The 25,188-nt window shown below is 37.4% G+C and overlaps 1 protein-coding gene across 2 annotated transcripts in view; it reads left to right on the top strand.

Annotated features, from left to right (window-relative positions):
- Positions 1-25,188, top strand: part of MOSPD2 (motile sperm domain containing 2) — a 43,232-nt gene that overhangs the window by 5,234 nt on the left and 12,810 nt on the right. For both annotated transcript variants that reach the window (XM_069770349.1, XM_069770350.1), the window contains exons 3-9: positions 10,372-10,527; positions 11,086-11,172; positions 13,589-13,743; positions 17,542-17,602; positions 18,805-18,843; positions 19,853-19,977; positions 24,987-25,157. In XM_069770349.1, coding sequence (XP_069626450.1) covers positions 10,372-10,527; positions 11,086-11,172; positions 13,589-13,743; positions 17,542-17,602; positions 18,805-18,843; positions 19,853-19,977; positions 24,987-25,157 — 794 coding nt within the window. The remainder of the gene's footprint in view (positions 1-10,371; positions 10,528-11,085; positions 11,173-13,588; positions 13,744-17,541; positions 17,603-18,804; positions 18,844-19,852; positions 19,978-24,986; positions 25,158-25,188) is intronic.

Raw genomic sequence — 25,188 nt, 5'->3', positions numbered from 1 at the left:
GTAAAATGGCAAGACGGGCGTCGTCAGATCCCTGCGGACGTGATCAACAAAATAGCAGCTATGTCCTCACCGACTAATAAAAAGGAAACACAGGCTTTCTTAGGTGTTGTGGGCTTTTGGAGAATGCATATTCCAAATTACAGTCAAATTGTAAGTCCTCTCTACCAAGTTACCCGGAAGAAGAACGATTTTAAATGGGGGCCTGAGCAACGACAAGCCTTTGAACAAATTAAGCGGGAGATTGTTCATGCAGTAGCTCTTGGGCCAGTCCGGACAGGACCAGATGTTAAAAATGTGCTCTACACTGCAGCTGGGGAGAATGGCCCTACCTGAAGCCTTTGGCAGAAAACACCTGGAGAGACCCGAGGCCGACCCCTGGGGTTTTGGAGTCGAGGATATCGAGGATCCGAGGCTCGCTATACTCCAACTGAAAAAGAGATATTGGCAGCATATGAAGGAGTTCGAGCCGCTTCAGAAGTGGTTGGTACTGAAACACAGCTCTTCTTAGCACCCCGACTGCCAGTGCTGGGCTGGATGTTCAAAGGGAAAGTTTCCTCTACACATCACGCGACTGATGCCACGTGGAGTAAGTGGATTGCACTGATCACACAACGGGCTCGCATAGGAAACCCCAGTCGCCCAGGAATTTTAGAAGTGATCACGGACTGGCCAGAAGACAAAGACTTTGGAATGTTGCCAGAGGAGGAGGTGACACGGGCTGAAGAGGCCCCGCTGTATAATAAACTGCCAGAAAATGAGAGGCAATATGCCCTGTTCACTGATGGGTCCTGTCGCATCGTGGGAAAACATCGGAGGTGGAAGGCTGCTGTATGGAGTCCTACACGACTAGTTGCAGAAACTGCTGAAGGAGAAGGTGAATCGAGTCAGTTTGCGGAGGTGAAAGCCATCCAGCTAGCATTAGATATTGCTGAAAGAGAAAAGTGGCCAGTGCTCTATCTCTATACTGACTCATGGATGGTGGCAAATGCCCTATGGGGGTGGCTACAGCAATGGAAGAAGGACAACTGGCAACGCAGAGGTAAACCCATTTGGGCTGCCGCACTGTGGCAAGATATCGCTGTTCGGATAGAGAAGCTAGTGGTAAAAGTACGTCATGTAGATGCTCATGTACCCAAGAGTCGGGCCACTGAAGAACATCAAAACAATCAGCAGGCAGATCAGGCCGCCAAGATTGAAGTGTCTCAGGTAGACCTGGACTGGCAACGTAGGGGTGAGCTATTTATGGCTCGGTGGGCCCACGATACCTCAGGCCATCAGGGGAGAGATGCAACATATAGATGGGCTCGAGATCGAGGGGTGGACTTGACCATGGACACTATCGCACAGGTCATCCACGAATGTGAAACATGTGCCGCAATTAAGCAAGCCAAGCGGCAAAAACCCCTGTCGCATGGGGGGCGATGGCTGAAATATAAACAGTGGGAGGCCTGGCAGATTGACTATATCACACTCCCACGAACACGCCAAGGCAAGTGCCATGTGCTTACAATGGTGGAAGCAACCACTGGATGGCTGGAAACATACCCTGTGTCCCATGCCACTGCCCAGAACACTATTCTGGGCCTTGAAGAGAAAATTTTATGGCAACACGACACCCCAGAAAGAATCGAGTCGGACAACGGGACTCACTTCCGAAACAACCTCGTAGATACCTAGGCCAAAGAACACGGCATTGAGTGGGTATATCACATCCCTTATCACACACCGGCCTCCGGAAAAATCGAACGATACAACGGACTGCTGAAAACTACATTGAGAGCGATGGGGGGTGGGACTTTCAAACATTGGGATACACATTTAACAAAAGCCACCTGGTTAGTTAATACTAGAGGATCCGCCAATCGGGCTGGCCCCGCCCAACCAAGACTTCCACATACTGTAGAAGGCGATAAAGTCCCTGTAGTGCGCATGAGGAGTATGTTAGGAAAGACAGTCTGGGTTAGTCCTCCCTCAAGCAGAGGCAAACCCATTCAAGGGGTTGTTTTTGCTCAGAGACCTGGGTACACCTGGTGGGTGATGCAGAAGGATGGGGAAGTTCGATGTGTACCTCAGGGAGATTTGATTTTGGGAGAGAATAGCCAGTGAATTGGGCTGTATGATACCTAACTGCTAAATACCCTGCCAATGCATGTCATTGTATCTATAGTGTCTATATGCCATATCAAGGGTATTACTGTAAGAATTACCCAAATGACTGCGGGATGGACTTTGAAACTAAGCCAAGTACAACAGCGACAGAACTTGAACTGACACCCAGCAATTTCCTCAAGATCAACATCCTCGACCTGCAGAACAAGGGCGTGAGTTGCACCAAATGTACTAGCCACAAGTTCCAGAGGCAGCATACAACAACCCACCATCTCACACCATCTCTCTTATCCTGAAGAACTGTTACAACAGATGGAGCCCCAAAGTCATGGACTAAATAAAATCAATGGACACATTAAAGGAATAGCCCATACGCTAAAGGAATACCATTCGCGTGTGTGTGTGTGTGCGGGAGGACGACGGGGACGGACGCAAGTCCATATACTTATATATATAAGACAAGGAAGTGGTAGTGGTCGATTGGAAAATGTAAGATCTGGGCATGATGTAGATGGTATAGAATAAGGGGTGGATAATGTCCTGGGTTCAGCTGGGATAGAGTTAATTTTTACAGGAACCTGGGAGGTGGGGGGCATAGCCGGGGCAGCTGACCTGAACTGGCCAAGGAGCTATTCCATACCATGTGACATCATGCTCAGTATATAAAGGGGGAGCGGGCCGGGGGGTGGGCTCTTCTTTTCGGTGGGGGAAGTGGCAGAGCGTCGGGTCCCGGGTGGTGAGCAGTTGCACTGTGCATCACTCTTTTTGTATACTTTTTCATTAGTACCGTTGTTGTTGTTGCAATTTCTTTGTGTTGTTCCAGTAAACTGCCTTTATCTCAACCCTCGAGGTTCCAGGTTTGGGTTTTTTTTTTTTTTCCCTCTCCTCCGTCTTCCCCCCATCCCACCGGAGGGGGGCGGGAGGAGTGAGCGAGCGGCCGCGTGGTCCTTTGTTACCGGCTGGGCTGAAACCACGACAGGTAGTTGCTGCTAAAAGGGAGTATTAGCTTTTCAATTGAACTATCCCTTACAATCTTGGAGTTCCACAGGTTTCTCCAGTTGTAACAAAGACTCTGTTGGGCTGGTTGTTACAGCCATTAAAATAATTGAATACTGTTGCAAGGTAAGCTGTAATCCTATTTGCAGTATTTTGAACACATTTTCTCCCTAAGCCCGTTTTTGGGCCATGGTTTAGGGCTCTTAGCCCTTTCAAGAAAATAGGATTAGGATTTTTTTGAGTTTACATTCTTAATTCCCTCCTTCAAATTTAGGAATGCCACAAGCAAATTTAATGTTGTCATGCCCACTTTAAGTGTGAAAAACACAGGGTTTTAGTTTTATTGTGGCCCTTCAGCCTTTACTGTATGTGTTCTAAAATGTATTCTTTTATGTTTCTTCTTAATTGAAATGGGGTGTGGAGGTGCATGTGTGCAGACACTCCTGAACATGATTTTCTGTGTTGTAAAGGTACAAATGATCACTTCATATCCAGCAATTTTAGTCTGCTTTCAAAACTAAGGGCACTCTCAAGGCACACTGAGAAACTGATACTTTCTGTGAAAGTTTAATGTGGTCATAGAATTGTGGGCCTCTACAGAAGGAACCTAGTTCCATTTCAGGTGAGCTGCAAGTGTTAAAATTTGAGTAAAACTTTCAGGCAGTCTTGTTTCTGGGGAGCGCAGCTGCCACTGTTTTATTTCCCTTCAGGGGAAAAGTGTTCCTGATTATTCTAGAAACTTGGTGTTTCTGTTATGAAGTGATTCTTCCATATTATGAAACTTACAGTTACTGTTTTTTCCCCTACCATTCAGGAAGAATTGCTAATGGTCACAAATACTGTGATAGTCTTGCAGTAATGTGTAGTTTTGTTGTGAAATGAAAACTTAGAGGGCCTTTGAAATCCTGATTTTTGTTTGAAATTATTTATTGCCAAAATACAATGTTTTAGATTAAAGTTAAGTAAAGGGGTTCTAGCAGGAAAGCTTGGCCACAGTGAGATCTTATCTGCAAAGCAGTGTTTAATGTTAACTGACATCTCTCGTGGTGGTGGGTTTTTTTTCTCTTCAGTTCATTTTCTAGCTGTATTTGAAAGACAACTTCAGTTCTTGTGAGGAACGTATATCCCTAGTAATTAAAACACTTGCATTTAAAAGGCATATTTCCAATACCGAAAAGTTACTGTTAGTCCCATAGGCAAGCAAATGCTGTCTTATCTGGTAGGTAGACAGTGCTTGTCTTCGAGGTTTGGGGCCCAATATCTCTTTTGTCTGTTTGGATTCTTTGAGAGAATTGGTGATGTAAATTATTTGGGTGGTGACAGGAACAATGAAAACAAAAGATAATTTTATAGTACTGACTGGTACTAACAATGTTTGCTAGCAAACAGTCTTGTCTTTTTATTCAGTGCATTTTCATTCTTTAGGGGATTTCTGAAATTAGCTTTTATTTCTGGGCTATTGCTTTAATGTTACAGTGGAAATTATTTATAATCAAATCTTGGTAGACTTTTCCATTCAACAAGTCTTTTCCATACATCCTTTTGCATATTTAACATTTCTTATTGCCTGTATTCCCTGTCCCTCCCCATTTGTATCCTCTTCCTTTCTCCTTTAGGCAAAGCTTAATTTTCAGAAAAAGATTTTGCAAGAGGGGTTTCCCACTCCAATTTAAAAGATGAAATTCCCTCATGACTTTCTTTAAGCCAGTAGCAAAATGTGTTTTGTTAATTGTATTGGCCAAATTCAAATAAAGTTTTAAAGATACGGGGCACCCTCAAAGAAACATAGTGATATGACTATTGTAGAAGACTCCTAAGGTAATGTTTTGAATACCTGCTTATGTCTGCTTATGCTCTGAAAAATCTGTTTTCCCTGCTTCTTGGCTTTCAGGCTGAGAAATGCTGGACAGATGAGATAGGAGACATAGGGATAGGATAAACCCCATACTTTTATAGAAAGCTATGTGATATTAATGCTTGAGCTTTCTATTGAAAGTAGTCTTTATTGTCACTGAGAGTGTTCAGTTTTGCTAAAAGTTTAAATTTATCAAATTTTTGGAGGCAGATACTTTGTTTATTGCCACATGATTTTGTTGAAGTAACTCCTTATTGGGTGGAAATAGTTTTGTTTTCTTCATCCCTGTCCCTGTATGGCTACTGACCTTAAATTGTTTTCAGTCTTGCCGATTTCCTCATCTAACAATTGAAGGCACATACCTGAATGGTTATAGTACTTAGCTTAACATGTTAGGCATCAACAGCCAATTAAAGTGGGTTTCTTCCTTCTAGCCAAGGTCAGAGGAATAATTATTACTGCTTCAGACCTGAGTGTTCTTGGCTGAAATAGCTTAAGGCAGTAGTTAAATTGAGAGGCTTTGTGTAATGAAACACTTGACATACTTTGCAAAGTTGCTTTTTTCCAGGTTTTTTGCACAATGAAGTGGGTTTTTTCTCTATTCAAAGGTATGTAGTTGCTAAACCTACTTAGCTTTGTGTATGACTTGGTCCGTAACATTTCTTTTCTAGATAAGAGTTCTTCCTGAAGGGAGGAGTCATTCTTACAGGTTGTGAATTCTGAAATTTTCTGGATGAATTTAGTGTGGGACTTAGCTGTGCTGTGTCCTGTAGTCTTTCTTCTATATTCTTCTTGTATATTCTCAAATTTCTATTATCTTTCCGAAAGCATGAATGCCAGAAGAAAACACAGCAGTGCAGCATTGGTCTCCTGGTAATGTAGACAGCACTGAAAAAAAAAAAGTGCGAAGAGAGGGGATGTTAAAATTTGTGCATCAAAGAATTTCATGAATTGTTGCAGTGAAATTTGTGTTCATTTAGTTTTGCGTGACTCTGGAGTTCTTCTCAGAGATGTTGTGTTATACAGGATCCTTTATGTTGGAAGATTGTAATTAAGTCCTAGAGTTTCACCATGAGTTTTTCAGCTTGAAGAAGACAACTATTAAATGTGATTGTGGTCATAGAAAGAACAGAACTACTTGCTTAAGCAAGAAAAAAGGAAGATGAGTTATGGGAAGAAGCTGCTGTTCAAACAGAACTTTTTCTGTCTTCATCCTTGACCCTAAATGCTCAATAAGGAAACAAAAGTAACTTTAAGTAGCCTTTTTTAAAATAAGGTTAAATAAAATTATGAACTTTGAAACCTTTAAAGTTCTGTCTGAGACCTGGTCAATCTCCTTGTTCACTCAAACTTTCCCAAAGGCCTTTTAGCTAAGGGAATTGAGAGCTAATTTTGGGCTCCTCTTGCTGCTGTCACTGTTACTCCTGCATATATAACTTAATTTGATTTTAATGCTCTGGTAAATATCAGATTTGCTAAGCAGATGCTTTCTCTTGCTTTTCTGGATCCGAGTCTTGCTTAGTTTCTACACAGCTTACCAGTTCAACAGAAGAGTCTTGCGGCATCTCAGTTTTGTGTTTTCCACTGGCTGTGGAACTACTCTGGTATGCAGTAAGATTTTAATCTCTTGGGCTGAGGGAGGAACCAGGTTTCCAAGCTTCTGGACAATTGTCTTAACCATGACATGTTTCACAAAAGCTTGACACTGCTGTTGCATATGTGGCTTTCACTAGCACTTTCTGAGCTAAGTAGCTGTGGATGCTGTTCCTTGTGTTATTTCTGGGGCAAGGAGGGTGTGTTCCAAATACTTTATGAAATTCTGTTTGTTATGGACTTAATTACAGAGATGTCCATCTCCCTGAGTAAAGGGTGATTAAACTTAGCGTCTCAGCATCTTAGTGGCAGTTCTGCAGGTGTGAAGTAACAGGCACTTCCTAGTGAGAAAAGCATCAGTATATGTTTACAGGTATCTTAAGTGGCTAGGCTTGGAGATTGTCTGAGGTAAGATACTTCAGTTTAGTTTCACCTGAATTTCCATTTGGATACCCCTCAACGTCTGTTTCCTTTCTGGCCTCTTAATTGTTGTGTGTTTAAATTATGTGCTGAGAACCCTGAAGGTCTATTTTCTTTCAACTAATTCTGTTCTAACTCCAGAAATTTCTAATAATCCAGTAACTGCAGTTAAGTGTTCCATGAGTGATTTGAAACTAGAAACATTCGGATTATTTCACAGCATAGTTTGAAAACAAGTTTCTAGATTTCTGTAGAATTATGGGAAATGCACAAATTTGAAGAGAAATTCCTCCTCTGAACTGACATATTTTTCAATGACTGGATTATTGGAAGGACTCCAGCAATTTCATATCACTCTGCTTTATATGTGTGAGATAAAACACTTTTGCGTTCACAATGTCATTTTAAGTTTTATTTATTTTGTAGCAAGAATTGGATAAATTGGGTAAGGTTAAAACAGTAATAAGTATACCTGTTGTTCTATCAGTCTTGTTAAGCTTACCTGATTGAAAAAACGGCATCCTGCAAGTGCCTGTGGAGGTGGAATTTGACTAGTTGTTCCTGGTTTAGTGTGTGCTGTAATATATATATAGTGAGACTACATGTGTTACCTTGTTGAGAATTTAGTTGCTGAAGAGAGGAAAAATATTTTCTTTTTTTTTTTTTCAACTGTCCCTATCTCTGAATCCAGCTTGCTTTTCATTGATGTGGAAAGTTTAGATAAAATGTTTCCTCCATTCCCCTTTCATTTTCTTAAAATATTCACAAAGTTAAATTTCTATTTTTTAATGTTATCTAAGTTCAGAGTTTGGGAAAATTTGTTAGTGGCCCAGAAACGTGTGTTCTGAGGCACATTCCACATGATATGTGAATATTTTTGAATTACTGTTTGATACAAGATGCACTGTTCTGTCATTCTGACAGTTCTGCTCTCAAACAGATACTGAGAGCAAAGAGAGCCTCAGAAAGCAGTGTGAGATGTTATCCTCTTAGTTTTTACCTGCTGGTGTGTGTTTTTTTTCTCTTTAGTTACACAGTACCTGAATCCATTATAGAAATAGAATATACATGGGACTGATCTCGGAAAAAAATACTTCGTTGGTTGATTAACTGCAGTCAGCCCTAGCTGGGAGCTAGTGTGTGTTAGAGATTATTAAACCAAGTTGAAGTAAGGTAGTTCAGGCACTGGAGACATGTAATACTGATGTTAAAGTAAATCTTAGCTCTTGTAAAGCCCTAGTTTTCTGTGGCTATGAGTAGCTATAGATGGCTTGAATAGCCAATGTACCTTATTGAATAATGCATAGCATGGAATAGCTAGTATACCATGGCTAAGAGAAGCCAGTTCTTCTCTTAATTTAGCTGACAGTGGATGTGCCAGCTTAGTTACTGTACATGACAGTATCTCTGAAGGGGTTTTTGGTTGGAATGCATGTTACACGAAGAGATGCTGTGGAATCTTTCTACCATTTTGAGTTTTCAAAACTTGACTGGCAAAGGTACTTAGTGACCTGTTTGAACTTGGAAGTTAGCCTTGCTGTGAGCAGGAGTTAGGACTGAGATGACCTGTAGAAATCCTCTCCAGTATTAGTTTTTTATGACTCTAACTTGAAACTAGATACTGTTAGTGTTTCTCAGGCAAAACTGTCCAAATCATAATCATTGGGGGAATAATCAAATTTCAAATGAGCAGTTGAGACTTTATGAAAGTTAATACTCCAAATCTTTGCAGCTTGTTCCATCTGTGGTTGACCTAGAGCCACAGAGAAGTTAAATATCATTTCAGTCTTGTCCTGAGCATTCACTTCACTGGGCTTAGTCAGAATATAGGGAATGAGCTGTCCGGTGCAAGTATGGAAATGATGAGAGAAGGAACTGAAAGTGAGTTTTTAGTTGATTGGAGGCTTTTGGGCAGAGGAGCAAGTAGGAGACTGAGATTAAGGAAAGTGGGATTTGACTGTAGGCTTGGCTAAGGAACAAGGTAAGGTAGTGGGATGGCATCAAGGGAAGGAGAAATTTGAAACCTAATGAAGAAGGAACTGAGTAGATTATGTGGGAAGCAGTTGGGTGTGAAGAGGTGCATTGGGGGAGTGCAACTATAATAACTCTTGGTGGATGGATGCGTTTAAAATGGGTATATTCTTACAGTTACATTGACTAATTTGTGACAGTATAAATTTAAAGACAAGTAAAATAGGTCATATCTTTGCAGGTGGGCCAGTAAAACTAAAAATATTAGCAGAATTTAATGGTGTCTTTTTCTTAACATCTTCCTCAGAGTTAAGATGTATGATTGAAATATGCATCCCTAAACCATCTAGTCAGTGTTCTAAATAGTTATTTTAATTATGATGGCCCTGAAAGTAGTTATTTTGAGTTTATTGCTGCTGACAAAGGAATTGTCTTTCCAGTATGTGAAAATTAACATTGTTTTATTAACAACCAGTCTTAACTTTATTCATACTAATCACAAATAAATTTGAGTAGTTTAAAAGATTTTTTTTTTAGTAGTTAGCAAAGAGATGTGTATCAGTGTCTGTTGTTTTCAGAAGCCTGTTTCTATCATGGACTCTTACTTGATTTGCATTCTGATTATGCAGACTTATCAAAGAGGAGCATTGATCTGAAAACTGAGCCTTTGTTTAAGCAGATCTACAACAAAAATAGGTCTACTTGGGCATTTGTATTTTACAAACTTTCCTGTTTAAAAAATAATTAAAAAAAAAAGTAATGAGCAGCAGCAACTCCTGTTTCATCACTTCCTAAAGCATGTTAACCTGTTATCTTGTTGGTAACCTGATACAAGAGGAGTTTGAGGCTTGGGCATTTTGTGCTGCTCTAGAGTTGCATGTAGTTTGTGTTCAGTAAGGTAACAATTTATAACAAGTGTTAAAATGTGTAATCTTTAATGAAAACAATTTTGTTTAATGCATGGTCAAAAATAGTCATTTTAACATCTGTTCTCTGACATTTTGTGGTCTGACATGCTGATGCCTATAAGTTTGAGAACTCAAGCTTGAACTAGTGATGCTTAATGTATACATTCATCAGTAAACATTCTTAGACTGCATACTAATTTATGTTAATTATAGAAACCTGTTTTTAAAAAAAGTACACCTGCCCTACACACACCTTGTTTTCTAATTTTTTTTTTTCTTGGAATAAGTATCACAGGAAATATTTTTCTAGTGAGAGTAATCTTGTAGTGTTCCTAAATATTATCATAGTAGATAGTTGGTTTTAATCAATTGCTCATGCTATGCTTTGTCTGCTTAAGTTTGAGACTGTAAAAGAAATGCTGTGTACCTAGTAGATGCTTATATTGAAACCTGATAAATTTCCTCTTCGTGTTTTCATAGCAAATACTATATTCTTACAGTAATTGATTTATTTACTAGATAAATCAGAAAAATATGATTCTAGAGATGTGGAAAGACTTCAGCAAGATGATAAATGGGTTGAAAATTATCTGATTTGGCGTCATGATGTTGTGGATGATACGTTAAAGATGATTGATGAAAGCCTTCAGTGGAGGAAAGAATATACAGTTAATGGTAAGCTATGTTATATAATGATTTTGATGGTATGTGTTGCTTTCCTATAGAACTACAACTGACTTCTATATGTAGCTTCATTAAGCACCTTTTAAAGATTTTGTAAGTACCACAGAGCTGAGCAGGAACTTTTCAACTCAGTTTATTAAAAAAAAAAAAAAAAATAGAACTATTGGTTTTTATGTTGACCAGTACTGTCTTGCTGTTTTGTTGTGGTTTCATGTGTCTATTGAAAGGTTGTTTAGGGTGAAGACAGGCAGCTATCTTGTGTTTTGTCTTTGTTCATTTGCTAGAATGGAGTCCTTTAAAAAAAAAAAAGCAACCAACAAAACAACCCACAAAAAAACAAGGCTCTGTTTTTCATTGTAGTAGCAGTAGCTCTGACTCCCTAGGTAGAATAGATCTGGTTTTTGTACTGTGAGAATGTTTTGAAGGTGAGCTCTATCTACAGGACTTCACAATCTGAATTAAAGGGTGGAGCATTTTTAGTAACTTCTGTTAAGTTACAATGGGATTATTAATATGATTACTGAAATAATGTTTCATTTGACTTTGCAGACTTGACAGAATCTGTCCTTCCAAAATGGTTATTTGAAAATGGTTCTCTCTTTCTGCATGGATATGATAAAGAGGGCTATAAATTATGTAAGTTACGAAGAATATAACATTATCAGTCACTGATCATTATTTTTTGTTTCCAGCATTTTAGTATCTATTTTGAAAAACAAACAATTTAAAAATAGAAGTAGGTACATACTGGCAACTGTTTTTACTAAAAATTATGAGAAGATGGTAATTTTGAGTATCTCTGGATCACAGAAGTGGAATGAGGAAACTTTATCAGCAGTTTTAAATCATAAACCTTTATCCTAATTATAATGCAGGTTTTAACTTTCCTGTTAGAGTGCATTGTTTCTGTGTCTACTGTAGTGAGTATATGACTAGTATAAATGTTCATTATTACAGTGCATTGTCATTGCTTTTCTAGCAGCCCACGTCCTTGCATACTAGCAGTGGTTCACAGGAGGTCTGCAATGGTTTTCCTGTTTTTTCATTTTTTTCTGATGTCATCGGAATGTTCAGTAACAGCATGGATAGCTGAGAATTGTTGGAGAATGAACTCAAGTTGTGATTAAATTCTAGTAACTAAAGAATAAGATTTGTAGAGAAACAGTAAATATTGCCTGAAATACTCCTGAGATTGTTTTAATAGTGTATAATAGGTGGTCAATATTATTTTCTATTAATTAATCTGTTGTAACATCTCACATACTTACTTTTAATTAAGCTTAAATCCTACGAGGCAAAAGAGGCTTTTCAAACAAATCACTCATGAGGCTTTCTAAGCAATGATCTTGAACCTTGAAAAAAACAAAAAATTAAATCTGAAATTCTGCTTTTCCTTGGTTTACAACAGCTAGTTTGTACTCCCAGAAATACACTAACAATCCAATCTTTTACAGAAATGACTGTTTTTTAAACACCAATATACTAGTTTTCAAAAAAAGTCATGACCAGAAAAATACAGCAACTGTCCCTTTTCTTATCATTGTGAGATATCAGTGCTGTATGAAAAATCGCTGCTTTGTTATGCTATGTGATTTTTCTTTTAGCCTCCAAGGTAAGTATTCAAGGATAAGTGGCAGTGATACCTTTTTTAATAGCATTTAGAAAGCTGAGCACGATTATACTGGGTGGTCCAATTTGGTGAGATTGGGGGGAAGGGGAGAAGTAAAAAAAAAAAATCACTACTTTGCATAAGTGCTTGGTCTGAGAAAATAATGCAATTGTTTCATGACAAGAATGTGTAAGTTGGGTAAATAACGATTTCTGATTTTATTGTCACTGAAACATAACTAATATCTCAATTTTCCATACCTGAAATGTTTCTTTTGTGAATGTTAATTGGGTCAGAATATCTGACTTGGTATGTAAATTCAGATTGTATTGTAGTTAAAAGTTCCTGGTTAGTCAACATTTGAGAAATGTGCTTCTTGGGCCACATGCTCCATTCTCATTCTGTTATGTAAAATAGACATTTTAAAGTATAATGAAGTTCTTCAAGAATTATTGGTTACTTTCACAAGAGTCCTGTGTTTGAATAGGGGTATCTTTGAAATTCTGAACTTAGAGCATCTAGTTAATATACTATGTGTAAAAAAAAAGTTTGTTTCTTTACATAAGCCATAAATTTTTTTTATTTGCAATTGGCAGTAAAAGACATGGAGAAGAAATCTGTTTTTTAGTAAGACTTTCCAAGTTTCACAGAAAAATATTAGAGTATATCTACAATTATTTTCAGGGCTTGTCTAATTTTGGTATTGTGGAGGTACCAAAAATGAAGGCTGCTTTTCATTGCTGCCCCAAATATTTCTTGTATCACTTCATTGTATAATCAGTAATTTGGTTTCAGACATTTTTATAAAGTCTGTTACTTTGAAATATGCTACTTCTCATGGAAAAAACTTGTCTTTGCATGACTTATTTCTTATTCCAGAAGGGTATGTATTGGGCTTTCATTTATATAATGTTGCTCATCTGGATTTTTTTCATTTTATTTTAGAAAGGTCTGTTGCTTTTTGTATAATTCATAATGTGTGTATAAATAGTTTTTCAAAACACGTCAACTACAATGCTGTAGAAAACCTAAGCAGGAAAAGAAACATAAATTTCACAACAATACTTAGAATATATGCAGAACATAATATCAAATCTGAAGACCATGTGATTTAATTTGAAATTATGAAATTATAATCTAGATAAGTAGTCTTTAAATACATGAAAAGTATTTTTTCACTCTCCTGTTTCTTCTGTGCTGTAGTTCTTTATTTTCAATTTCTAAAAAGTTCCAGTATAAAAATGTGAGCAAGGAAAGGGAGGTGGGGTAAGGTATACAGCTGTCTTTCTAGCTGTTCTGTGGCCATAAAATCAGAAGAAATGTAGAATACAAACTCAGGGGTGTTAATCAATTTCAGTGCATCCTGTATAGTTATTTGCATAATGTTTTCTGATAACTTGGTCTGTTTCAATTTTTGTATATGTTTTTTCTCTCTTTCACAAGTTTGGTTCAGAGTGAAACATCATACAAGAGATCCTAAACAACAACTTGAGAAAAAGAAACTGGTAGCTTTTTGGTTAGAACATTATGCCAAGAGAGATCATGGAAAGCCCTTAACAGTGGTATTTGACATGGCTGAAACTGGAATCAGTCATATAGTAAGTATTTTTATTGTGTTTTTCGGATTGCTTTCTGACTTACTTAACCTATGTACCCAGAAAAAGGGGAGTCCCTGTGCAGTCCTTGACACCTAAGTAATTTAACAATTGCTCACATCAATGGTACATAGAGCTTCTTCCCTTGACATGAGCAGTTTCCCAAACCTTTTGTTACATATTAAAGTTTAAGTCTTGTGCAGCACACTGAAAACTTGCTTTTAGTTTGGTGACTGAGCCAAAATGACTATATATAGTAGTTGCTCACCAGCTTGGTGTGTGAGCTGTCATGGATGACAGTAGTAGAACTTAATTTTTAAGCACCCAAAAGGCAGTAGGCTGAGCCATCTTTTACTGCGAGTGCAGTTGCTGCCATTCCTTCAACAGCTCCATTTTCATTGTTGTCATCTTTTTTGGACAAATCAGTCAAGAGTGAAGGATGGAAAAATGGGGTAATGGTGAAGCATTAAAACCCTTAGATGCAGTGGCTGAGATCTCTGTGTACTGAAAAGTCAGCTGACAATTCTGATCCTGGTCTTGCCTTTCCATCCTCCACGCTGTGTATGCTGTCCCTGTATATTTAAATTGCGTTCACTTCTTAAGTCCCTGCATGCATCTCTCTCCACCCATTGAATTTTGTTGTGAAGATAAGTTAGCTGGATGCAAAAGAGCAGTTCATCAAGTCAACATTGCTTTCAGTATTCATCTTTAGCCAAATATAGTCCAAGTCTGTCTTTTCTGTTACTAACATACATGTTATTACAATGATGAGACTAATATAATGAAGAAATCTGAGGGCTAGTTGCTGTGTACAGATACAGGAAAAATGCAGGTGTCTGAGTTTGAACAGATGTGATAGACAGGCCTACAATTCAGGAGTCTATCAGACTCAAATCCATACTTCTTCAGGAATAATATCTTCACCCCCTCTTTCAGTTCCTTGTCCAACCTATCAGCTTTTCTGAAGACTGCTTCCTCCACACTTGACCTTACATAAATGAGAGACTCCAACTTTTCATTCAGGAGAGGAGACATTTCTCTTAGCAAAAGTTTTAATGCATGTCTAGACGTTCTTTAGGACTTCAAAATGAAGGAGGAGCAGTGTAGCTTAGTCACTTCTGTAAAAGTGATGATTATTCAGAAGGTCCGTTTTAGGTATGAGTCTGGGCGTCAGCTTGTGTACAGCTTTATCTACAGTTGCTGTTAATACAGTCTGAATGATATACTACTACTACCAGTAGAATGTGATCTCATTAATGGCATATCATGAAGCTGCAGCTTACCTACTGATAGAGATCCTCTTCTGAAATTTGGAAATGAAAATGCATTTTTTTAAATTTATGTGGGTTTAGGAGTGAATGTATGTTGTAGTATCTCTTCCTTTAGGTCTGATTTTCTACTTATTAGTATCTTTTTATGGAAAGCCTAAATGCATACCCATAGTTTACTACAGTCATCTTTAAGATTTGCTTTGTAGGACCTTGTTTAGAAGATTAGAACAATATCGCCTCCTGCGCTTTTACTGATCCTCAACTTACACAATCTAAAGTAAGGATTTTTTTTTTTGAGGGTCTGGGGGAGGTGACATTTGAGTAACTTTAGATAGATGAAAATCTACAGTTATCTCTCATTCCCTTTGGCTGAGTTCAGTAGAGAAAAGTACTTTTTTAGCACCCACTTTCAGGAGCAGAATCTAAGCTGGTTTAGATTGCAAGATGGAGATCTTGCCTATCATTACATATTTATAGATTTAATCTGATAACTAAGAATCTCATAGATTATCTATAGGTTAAAAAAAATCATCTTGTATCTATAGAATATTGAATTTTTTCTTCCCAAATGCCATGCTGTCCTGTTATTTTTACAGGAATGGCTAAAACTTGTATCTTGTTCATTCTTTTTTTGTTGGTATTTAAATATAAACGAAAAGAAAAAGCTTTCTTTCTACCTTTTCCAGGCAAAATGGTTCATGTTGCATTGTGACCTTGCAGCTGTGCAGTACAGTGCCACAAGCTTTTAAGATATTTTGACAAATAAATACGGTGTAATTCAGTTTTGCAAGACAGGATTGGTGCTCTTATCTGTGCCTTGAGGGCTGTCTATCCATACTCCTAAAGATAATACTAGAGCCATGGTTTTATGTAACAAGAATAAAGGATTGTAGTAATTTCCTTGATGTGAAAAAGCAACTTGATTTTGGTTTTGTGGAGCATATCCTGAAGCAACTTCTTTCTGGTGTCTTTGAGACTCCCAGAGACACAGTCTCAGCAAGTGCTGTCTATAAGTGTCCCATTGTACAGTCTTGCTTTGTAGTTAGTACACTTATCACAGAAAGGAATATTTTTTTAATGGCTGTTTGTAGCCATGTAGAGAAACTGATAAATTTTATCCTGAAAGAACTTTGATTTCCGAGTTCTCTTCCAGAGCATGCTTCATTTGTTTGTTCCATTGCTATGGACATCTACTATGTCAGCTTTTCACTGATATGCAGCCAGGTAATTCTGATAGCTCATGCCTTGTCGCACCAGTTCAGGTAACTAGAATAGGTGCAGTTATTGAATGGTTTGCTGAAATTTATACTTCTAATTCCAGGCTTTCAGCAAAATAATGGATCCATCCTCCTAATATCTGACAGAGCTGCTTTTGGATAGGCAGCGGAATAGAGAGTAGCATCCTTGTTAATGCACTGGAGATTCTAATCATTGCTTGGAAATCTATCACTGTTTATGCTATTAAAAGAAAGGTACTGCATTTGGTACAAGCAACAGCCATTTGAGAAATGCTTCTATTAAAGGCTACCTTCTGCCTCTAAAGATACCAAGCTTTCAGTTAGTTTCTAGTTACTGAACCTACTAATAAAGGTTTCGGGTTGTGGGTAGTCCTTTTACGCAGGGTGTTGATTTTTTTTTTCTTTGGCAAATGTTGTAATAGCATGTTTACATCATTCTCGGAGGCCATTCCCCATAGCTTTTTTACTGTTACGATGGGCTTTGGATCCTCCATTAGCAATATATTTTGTACTGTTTCTGAAAGTAGTAGTAGTGGTCACTTCTGTTAGGACTGGGGAAAGTATGAGTACTCATGGCAGGCTTCCCACCTAACTGAAGTACCTTATTGTGGTAAGGTATGTCTCACTTCATTATCTATACCTGTTTCATAAAATGACTTTTTTTGCCCTTTACTGTGTAGTCAGTTCTGTTATACCTGGATTTTGCAATGAGACTTGGCTGTACTATTTCTGTGCAGCTGCTCATTGGATGGAAGCACCCTGAAAATGGGTGCTATACAAGCAGCTTTTTTGAGTGCTGCCTCTGTCTACGATTTCTCTGCATACCACAAGCTAATACTGAAACCAAAAATTCTCTTAAAAGAAAACCTATTTTTTCCCTTTGGAAGATCCTGAATGCAGTAGTATATTGAAAAATATGCAAGGTAAGTTAACGAAGGGAAATTTCAGTAGGTTTAGTGCTCTCCCTTGTAAGGCTTTAAGATAATCTGTCAAGTTTCTCTAGTGTTAAAGGTTTATTTTTCCTGTATCTTTCCTGTACAGCTTAAATCCTGTTAATACTCTGCAGTAGTTTAGATACTTGATTTACTGCATTGATAATAGGTCTGTTGACTTCCTTCTTAGACCATGAAGCTTAGTTTGGCCACAATCCTGCAGCAATTTAATGAAGTGAAAAGCATTGCATTCAGTTTGGATGATGTTTGTAGTATGTGTAAAACTTGAATATAGCTTAACTAAGCCTGTATTTTTAATGTTTTGATTTATGTTGAGTTTTTTCTGTGCGTTTATTTTAGGACTTGGATTTTGTTCGGTTTATTGTCAACTGTTTTACAGATTACTACCCAAACTTCCTCAGTAAGTATTGTATATTAAATCTTAAGCACTGTAGATTTATGTAATAAGAGCATTTCATAATATTACAGATGATGTGGGAGACTTAAGTCTGTTTGTGTGCGCTTTGTGGTATCTACATGGAACACATGGGCGTTACAGATTCAGAATATTTTTGTGCTCATATGTCAGCACAACTTTGTATTGTAAATAAACTTTACATTCATCAAAAATCAACTGGCTTTTCAGGAAATAATAATTTAAGAAATGTTTTTACAGATTAAAAATTGATATAAGCTTTCAGTAGAACTTAATTGGCCTGTTTTTTCCTTTGCTCCTTGTTACTTGGATAGAACCTTTGCAAACTTGCATGGTAGTTTGCATCCTTTAGGAGTCTTCAGGGGACAAAGAATGAATGGCTATAGAAAATCTTAGGGAGCAGTGGTTTACTCTAAACAAGAATAAGGCATGTTTGTGTGCACACTTGGAAAAACCTGCATACTTGTCTGCTAATTTTTTTTATGGATAGGCAAACACAGAATAGTTTTTGCTAGGTCATTTTATTTAAGTTATAAATTTTAGGTGAAAATATATTGAAATTCTGTACAGCAACTGCTTAAACTCTGAATATTACGTTTCAGCTTGCTGATCAAAGTTTTGAACTTTGATCAAATATCAAACTTAAAGGCAAGTGCAACATTATGTTTTTGGGTTTTTTGACATTCAACAGAAATTTTGGGACACTTCTGAGTCAAAGTACTAACTTTTCAGACTTCTCTGCTAAAAGAAAGAAAGCTTGGGAGAAAATGTCGATTTACCAAGACTTTTACTATTTGTTTGGGAAGAAGAGGTGCTGAATATAACTGTTGAACTTCCTTTTCCATTCAATAGCTGCTTTTCTAGGTCAGGCTGAGGTCTTACTTTCTCTGCCTTATTTGGGGAGATTACTTATTAGTAACAGTATGTCAGAAAAGTAGTACCCCAGAGAAGTATATAAACAGTGTATAACTTGTTTTCCAAGCAAACAGCTAATGTTTTTATATAGTAATAGAAATAGGTTTATACATGTTAAAAACAATTATACAAAATTGCTTCCACAGAGAAGTGAACATGGAGGTTTCTAAAAATGAGTATTCACTTTTTACATGACCATTATTGCTGTGCTTCCTCTTAAAGAGAGAAATACTTGGTGTTCACATTATTTCCTTTTCTTTTTGTCTTTTCAGCAAAGATAGTGATCTTTGAAATGCCATGGATAATGAATGGTGAGTTGTTTGGGTTTTTATTGGGGTTTTTTTGATTGTGATAACTTTCTAAAATTAGTAGTGTAGATAGGAAGCATTTTTCTGCTCTGTGTAGATACAGCTGGATGGTGGAATTTGTTAAACATGCATCTTGACATCTGTCAATTTGTAGGTTGCATACTTTTTGTTTTTCCTTCTAGCATTGCATTTTGGATCATACTTTAAATGCAGTCTGTATTCATCCTGTTATCTTTAAAGGTTGGGAGACCTTGATAAATAGTCTATTACTTAAATGTTTCCAACTGTAATCCTTTCAAAGCTAGATCTGTTCATGATTTAGGAATACTATCATCAACAATTGACGGACACTTAAAACCAGCCAAAAACTAGAATACACAATTTAAGATGGATACCTGACACTGGACACTGATATTGTTACATATGTTTTGATGTGTGTACTTCAATAACTACCTTTAATTATAATGTACAGGATACACATGTTGTTCTTGTATTTTTACCATATGAATACATATTTTTATGCTGGCTTTAGATTTTTCTGTATATTCATGTTTTACCTTCACTGAAATAACTATGTTTTTTGAAAATACTCTGTAAATCTAAACAAGTGTCCTTTAAAGCAGCAAAACATTTCAACTGGGAAGAGTGTATACATATCTTTCCCAATGTCCCTCACTCAGATTTGGGAATACAATTGGTTTTACCCCTCAGTACTTCCTGGGCTAAAATCCAAGACAATAAAGTTATCATTTATTAAATCAAAGATACTGTTTCCATGAAAGTCTGTGGTCTGTCTGCATTCTTCTGTAGAAAAGTATTTGTCCATAAAATATTTTCACTGTAAATAATCTTTTCCTTGGACTGTTTATTCCCATTATAATAGATATTTTCAGAGCAGGTCCTGCCATATCTTATGGGATGTAGCTCACTTGTGTTCTGTAAGGTCTACCAGTACACTGCAAAAAAACCCTTCCTGACAACTTACGTATACCTCTTTTTTTTTTTTTTTAAGCTGCTTTTAAAATTGTGAAGGGTTGGCTTGGCCCAGATGCAATAAGCATGTTAAAGTTCACTAACAAGAGTGATGTACAGGAATACATCAGTGGAGAGTATCTGCCACCTCACATGGGTGGAACAGTAAGTATATTAACATTTCATGGTCCTTTTGTGATAGATTGAGACATGCCTGTGTAAATTACACATGTGGGGTTGAGAGTTGGCACTTCATGGATGTGAAATTGTTCTGCCAATGATAATTTGTAAATCACATTAATAAAAAATAGGTTAACTTCATAAGAATTTGCTATCTGGCAGTCTTCAGTACAGAAATAACTTTTCTGAATCATTCATCCACTTTCAAGTCATTGGATACCACTTAGTTTTTCAGACCTTAAAAAATAAAAATCCATTTTAAGTGTCATTCTTCCTTCTACTCTTTTTCCCTCCCACATAATGAATTAGAGATTATGTGTTGGTTTATGAAACAAGTTCTGTGGACAGAAAATAGGGTTTATGGCTCAGAGTTTTCATCCTGCTCCAAAGCTTATGATTCAGTAAAGACAATCATACTGCAATTATTTTTTCTTTGTTGTCTTTAGGGCTGCATTTTAAGACATGGCTGTAGAAGATTCTTTTTTGAGAGTATATTAATGCTCCAAAGAATATGCTACAATCCAGTATCACTTAACAGAGCCTGGATCCTATTCTAGTGCAATCTAAACAGCGAAACAGCACAAGCATCTTGTACAACAGGTTTCACTTTTCACAAAGCTAGTAAATAAGTTTGCATAATCTTTATAATAGAATTTGCAGAAAGAGGATGTTTTTTCTTTAAAGTTTTTGTAGACCACTTGTGGTAGTGGAATAAGCCCACTGCAGAAGAGTTATTTTTACTTATTTTCCTTTTTTTTCCTGTTTTTGGAGTTACGGCAGTAACAATATGGAGAAAAGGAAGACTCCGTTTCAGCATTAGTAGGAGAAGCCATGTTCCTTTATATACAAACTCAAAGTAGATTTCTGGTAGCCAGAACATATGAAATTTGTTTTGGGAACATAAAAGACTAGGTTACCTTGGTTTTTATTTGGCTGAAAGTAGCAGCCTTTAAAAACTGCTTTTGCACAAGACTCTTGAAGAAAAGATACTCTCTTTCTCCATGGAAAACTGCTTCCCAAACTCTCCAGTATCATGTAAGAAATTTCTCATGTTCAAGAAAGCTGAAATTGCTGAACTTCATTGAGGGGAGGGCTGATGATGTCTGAAGTGGCTTCAGTAAGGATTTGAACAGGGTATAGCAGTGGTTCTGAGCCTAGTTCCCATGGTGTTGTTCTATTATTCCAATAGAGGGGGAAAATTCTTTTCTTCCTCAGAGCTGAGTATCTCCTCTCTGCTTTTTAGACCATCTTAACCGATAGCTAATTATATCTTTAAAGAAAGAACTTGTGACTTTGCTAAATATGCTCCTGAAGTATCTGGTTGAGCATACAATCTTAGAGTTATCTTTTATCCTGCCTTGGTCCTGAAAGGTCTCATTGGCAGTTAGTGGTTATTGACAAAGCTGGCTTCATGTTGCCCATCTTCTAAGACCGTTAACAAGTTCCAGAATCATGGAGGCAGCTTATCCAAACCACTTGTCTGTGGTAGTAAGTTGCAGTGACAGAAATAAATTAGTAGAACGGGAGTAAACTTGCTTGAAAAGGACTCCAGGGGTTTTGACAATTTTGGAAAAGAAGCTATATCTTTACATATTAAAAGCCCGGTATTTTGAACCAGCAGATGTTTTGTCTAACTACTGAGTCTTTGGTATTTAGCCACTTGATAGGTGTTTTGAACTTTTAACCTCAGAACTGTCATCTGGAAGCATTGTTAGCAAATATTCAGACTCCAAAATTGTGCTCTGGATCTTCCTTCCAAAGATTTCTTCAGTGCATACAGAAAGGAGGATTTTTGCATCTCTCTGACAGCAAGGAGTTCTTCAGTGACCAGAAGACAGACAACTTACTGACCTTTTCTCAGAATTTAGCTTTTCTTAAGGTAGTTAACCTTGGCTCCTCTTGAGGCAACTAGATAGAGTACATTCATCAGTATTAGTGTTGTTAGCCCTGTTTTTTTAAGGCAGTATCTGACTTGCATAAATTAATTCCCTCCATTTTCCAGTCAAGTGTTTGTTTGGTTTGGGGTTTTTTTGTCTCCTTCCGATCCCTTGTTTTTGATTTCTACACATTTAGGAACAGATCATCATATTTGCAACTAGCATAAAGCAGGTGAAGAGCACAGCATATCTGTTTGTCCTTCATACTTAATACAGTAGCCATAAGTAGACTTTCATCCTCTTTCTGCTGTGTCCCCTACTAGTGTGCATCTTGGAAGAGCCAGGGCTTGCCAGATGTAAACACCTAGTGGAGCAGGTCATTTGGCTGGTTACTTTGGGGAGATACAGAAAATGTAAGTGCAGTGGAATCTAGGTATCCGAGAACAAAGTTAGAGACTAGTTTTGGAATTAACAAAAAAAAGTCCATTTTGGAAATAGAATTAAGAATGTTGAACTTGGAGTCAATGATTGTTTTGCTGAATCAAAGGAACTGTTCTGTGTCTCCATCAGAAGCCTTCAAGCTTCAATATCTGTCAAGTTATCTTTAAGTATGTTTTGTTTCCACTCTGTCATGCAAAGGATGAATCTGATGCTTTTCTTAGCATGAAAATCCTTCAATCAACTGTCAGCCAGCTGAGAAAGGAGGAAAGTTACTTGCTTGATGTTAGACAACTAGTGGACAAAGGTGTCTCCAGAGTATAAGCATTAAAACTAATTAAGAAAAACAAACTCGGATTTTGCAGGACTTTCCATTCAAGTCCTGATGAGTGTCTGTTGGCTGTGGCTATTGCCATACTGCTAATCAAGAGGGGCTACACACTGTGTACCTGGATCTGAGTTGTTCTTGTCTACAGTGCACAGAAGTCCCTCTCTTTATAGCAGGTTTGTCTCGGAGAACTTGTCAGAATTGCCTAAAACAGATCTAGGAGCAAGCTAATAAGTAGCCTGGAAAATTAGGGTTAGGTGCTCAAAAGCCACTTACTAATTGTTTTCATTTAGTAATAAATGTATACTAAGTTGGTGTTTTCCTGGATTCCCAATCTGTTGTATCCCACATTCTACCATTTCCAGCTGTTGATACTGATGGTGGAGCAGTCCAAGTCTTAAGGCGTACATGGTTCTGACTGGCCAGGAAGATTTGTTGCCCCTTCAATAACATTTTGTGCAAAACTAATGTACATACAACATACACATTGATGCAACACATGTACATACAGTAGGGTTTTAGTTTCTGTATTTGCCCAGTTTTCCTTTGTCAGAGATGGATTTGACAAGGATGAATTGCCCAAGATTACCTCCACTGGTGCCAATATTGAACAGTGTGTGCAACTAGAATGCTGTGTTCTTCACCTAGGTATCTGAATTGATAGCGCATAGCTTGTTTTCTTGGAAGTACCTTTTATAGGTCAGCAGCATGAAGTTAAGACCTCACGAGGCATTTTGCTTGTGATTTCATGGCCACTGTGTACATGTAATCTTAGAAAATACCATTACTGTGATTAAGGTATCTCTACCACAATTGCCAAACATAGTAGTCTAAAGTCTCTACATCTGCTATAAAAGAAAGCCATTAGTCTATAGAAAGATTTATTCAATGCTTGATACATCCAGTCTTGCTTACCTCTCTGAGGTTTTTACCCTGTTAGTAGATAAACCCATGCCACTGAAACTTATGGGCTGTGATTGGGAAGCCTGGGACTTTGAGTTGTCCCAATGATGAGATGCTGTCTAGCATTGTGGATTAACATGGTCAAGTGAAATGTGCAGCAAAATTAAGATCTCTTTATTAAGGTTACTTTGCTATATGCTCTTCATCATATGCTGGAAGGGAGTGAAAAGGCTTATCAGTTTGGCTGAGGGTAACCTGGCTATTTCTGCCTTGTATTTGCAAATGGAGGATGTCAATATTCTGCAAGCCTACTGTAATGTTTCTAACAGTCTGGAGTCTCTTCTAATAGTGAATCAGTCTGTTACTGATATTTAAAGCTTGTCCTTTAGGTCCTTATTAGGATATTGCTTGAGCCAGTAGATACCTGTTTCAGTCACCTAAAGATCTGTGACTGTTGTTTCAGCCTGAAGAACAGTAGAGATTTAGGCCTTGATTATAGATTAGCAGGAAATATGCTATTTTGTTTGGGGTTTCTTGGAATGGCCTCATTTAAGTTTTTTCCTTTTTTCTTAACATCACATTATTCTTTGTTTTGAGAAAATGTACTTGCTTCTGGAGAGCTCTCTTGCAACACCTTTTTTTTTTTTTTTTTTAACTCCTTGCTGGTAGCATAGTTTGGGAACTGTGGGCATAGCTCTAGTCTGCCTCACAGAAGTCAAAGCTATGTTATTTTCTTCTGCTGGAAAAGCTGACAGACTAATTCAGTTTACCTGGGGTTTAAAACTGTTTGAAAATGCAGTAGGAACAGAGATCCCTGTTTAAACACACTCTCACTGTAGAGGCTTCAAGAACTTAAGTATGCTGCTTCTACATTACTCAGGTATCTTGAATATGGTCCTTAGATTGATTTGGCATTCCAAAGACTGAGGTCTGACTTGCAGGATATGTTAAAGGTCCATACTCTAGGTTAAACTTGAGGGATTTTGGGGGGTTGTTTCATGGTTTTGTTTTTTGTGGGTTTTTTTCTAATTTTTTAACTGTGGCTATTATGAAACTAAAATAGAAAAAAAGTTTTTCATCACTTTTGGAACATTAGAAATAGCTGTCATAGGTTTTAAACCATGTTTCCTAGAGCTAAGAACAAAACTTCAGCATTAAGACTGAATGCTGATCCTCAATAGACCAGATTCTGCAATTCTACTGTGACTATAAGTAACAGTAGTTAAAATTTATTGGCTTCATTGGGTGACTGTATTTATCTGTCTATTAATGATGATAAAATAAAAACTATTGGTAGTGTCAGCTTTCTGCACAGGGGTCCAACTTAAAATGGATGAATACAAGTTGTAGAAAAAAAAATTGATAGTATTTCCATTAAAAAAAAAAAAGAGAAGGTACTTCTCATCCTCTTAAATAACTGGTCCTTTAAAAATCTCCTTATGTTTTAGGATTCTTTCAAGTACAGTTATCCTCCATTGGTTGATGATGATTTTCAAACTCCTTTATGTGAAAATGGGCCCATTACTAGTGAAGATGAGCATGAAAGTAAAGAAGAGATAGATGCGGACACCAAGGAGTCTGGGGAGCTGAATGAAGAACAAAATCTTAATCAGAAAAAGGTATCTAACTCTGAAGGTTGAGGCAAGACTA

Source organism: Haliaeetus albicilla, chromosome 25 (genome assembly GCF_947461875.1).
Source record: "Haliaeetus albicilla chromosome 25, bHalAlb1.1, whole genome shotgun sequence".
Taxonomy (NCBI): Eukaryota; Metazoa; Chordata; class Aves; order Accipitriformes; family Accipitridae; genus Haliaeetus; species Haliaeetus albicilla.
Note: the sequence above shows the minus strand (reverse complement) of the source record. Positions and strands in the feature narration are given on the sequence as shown.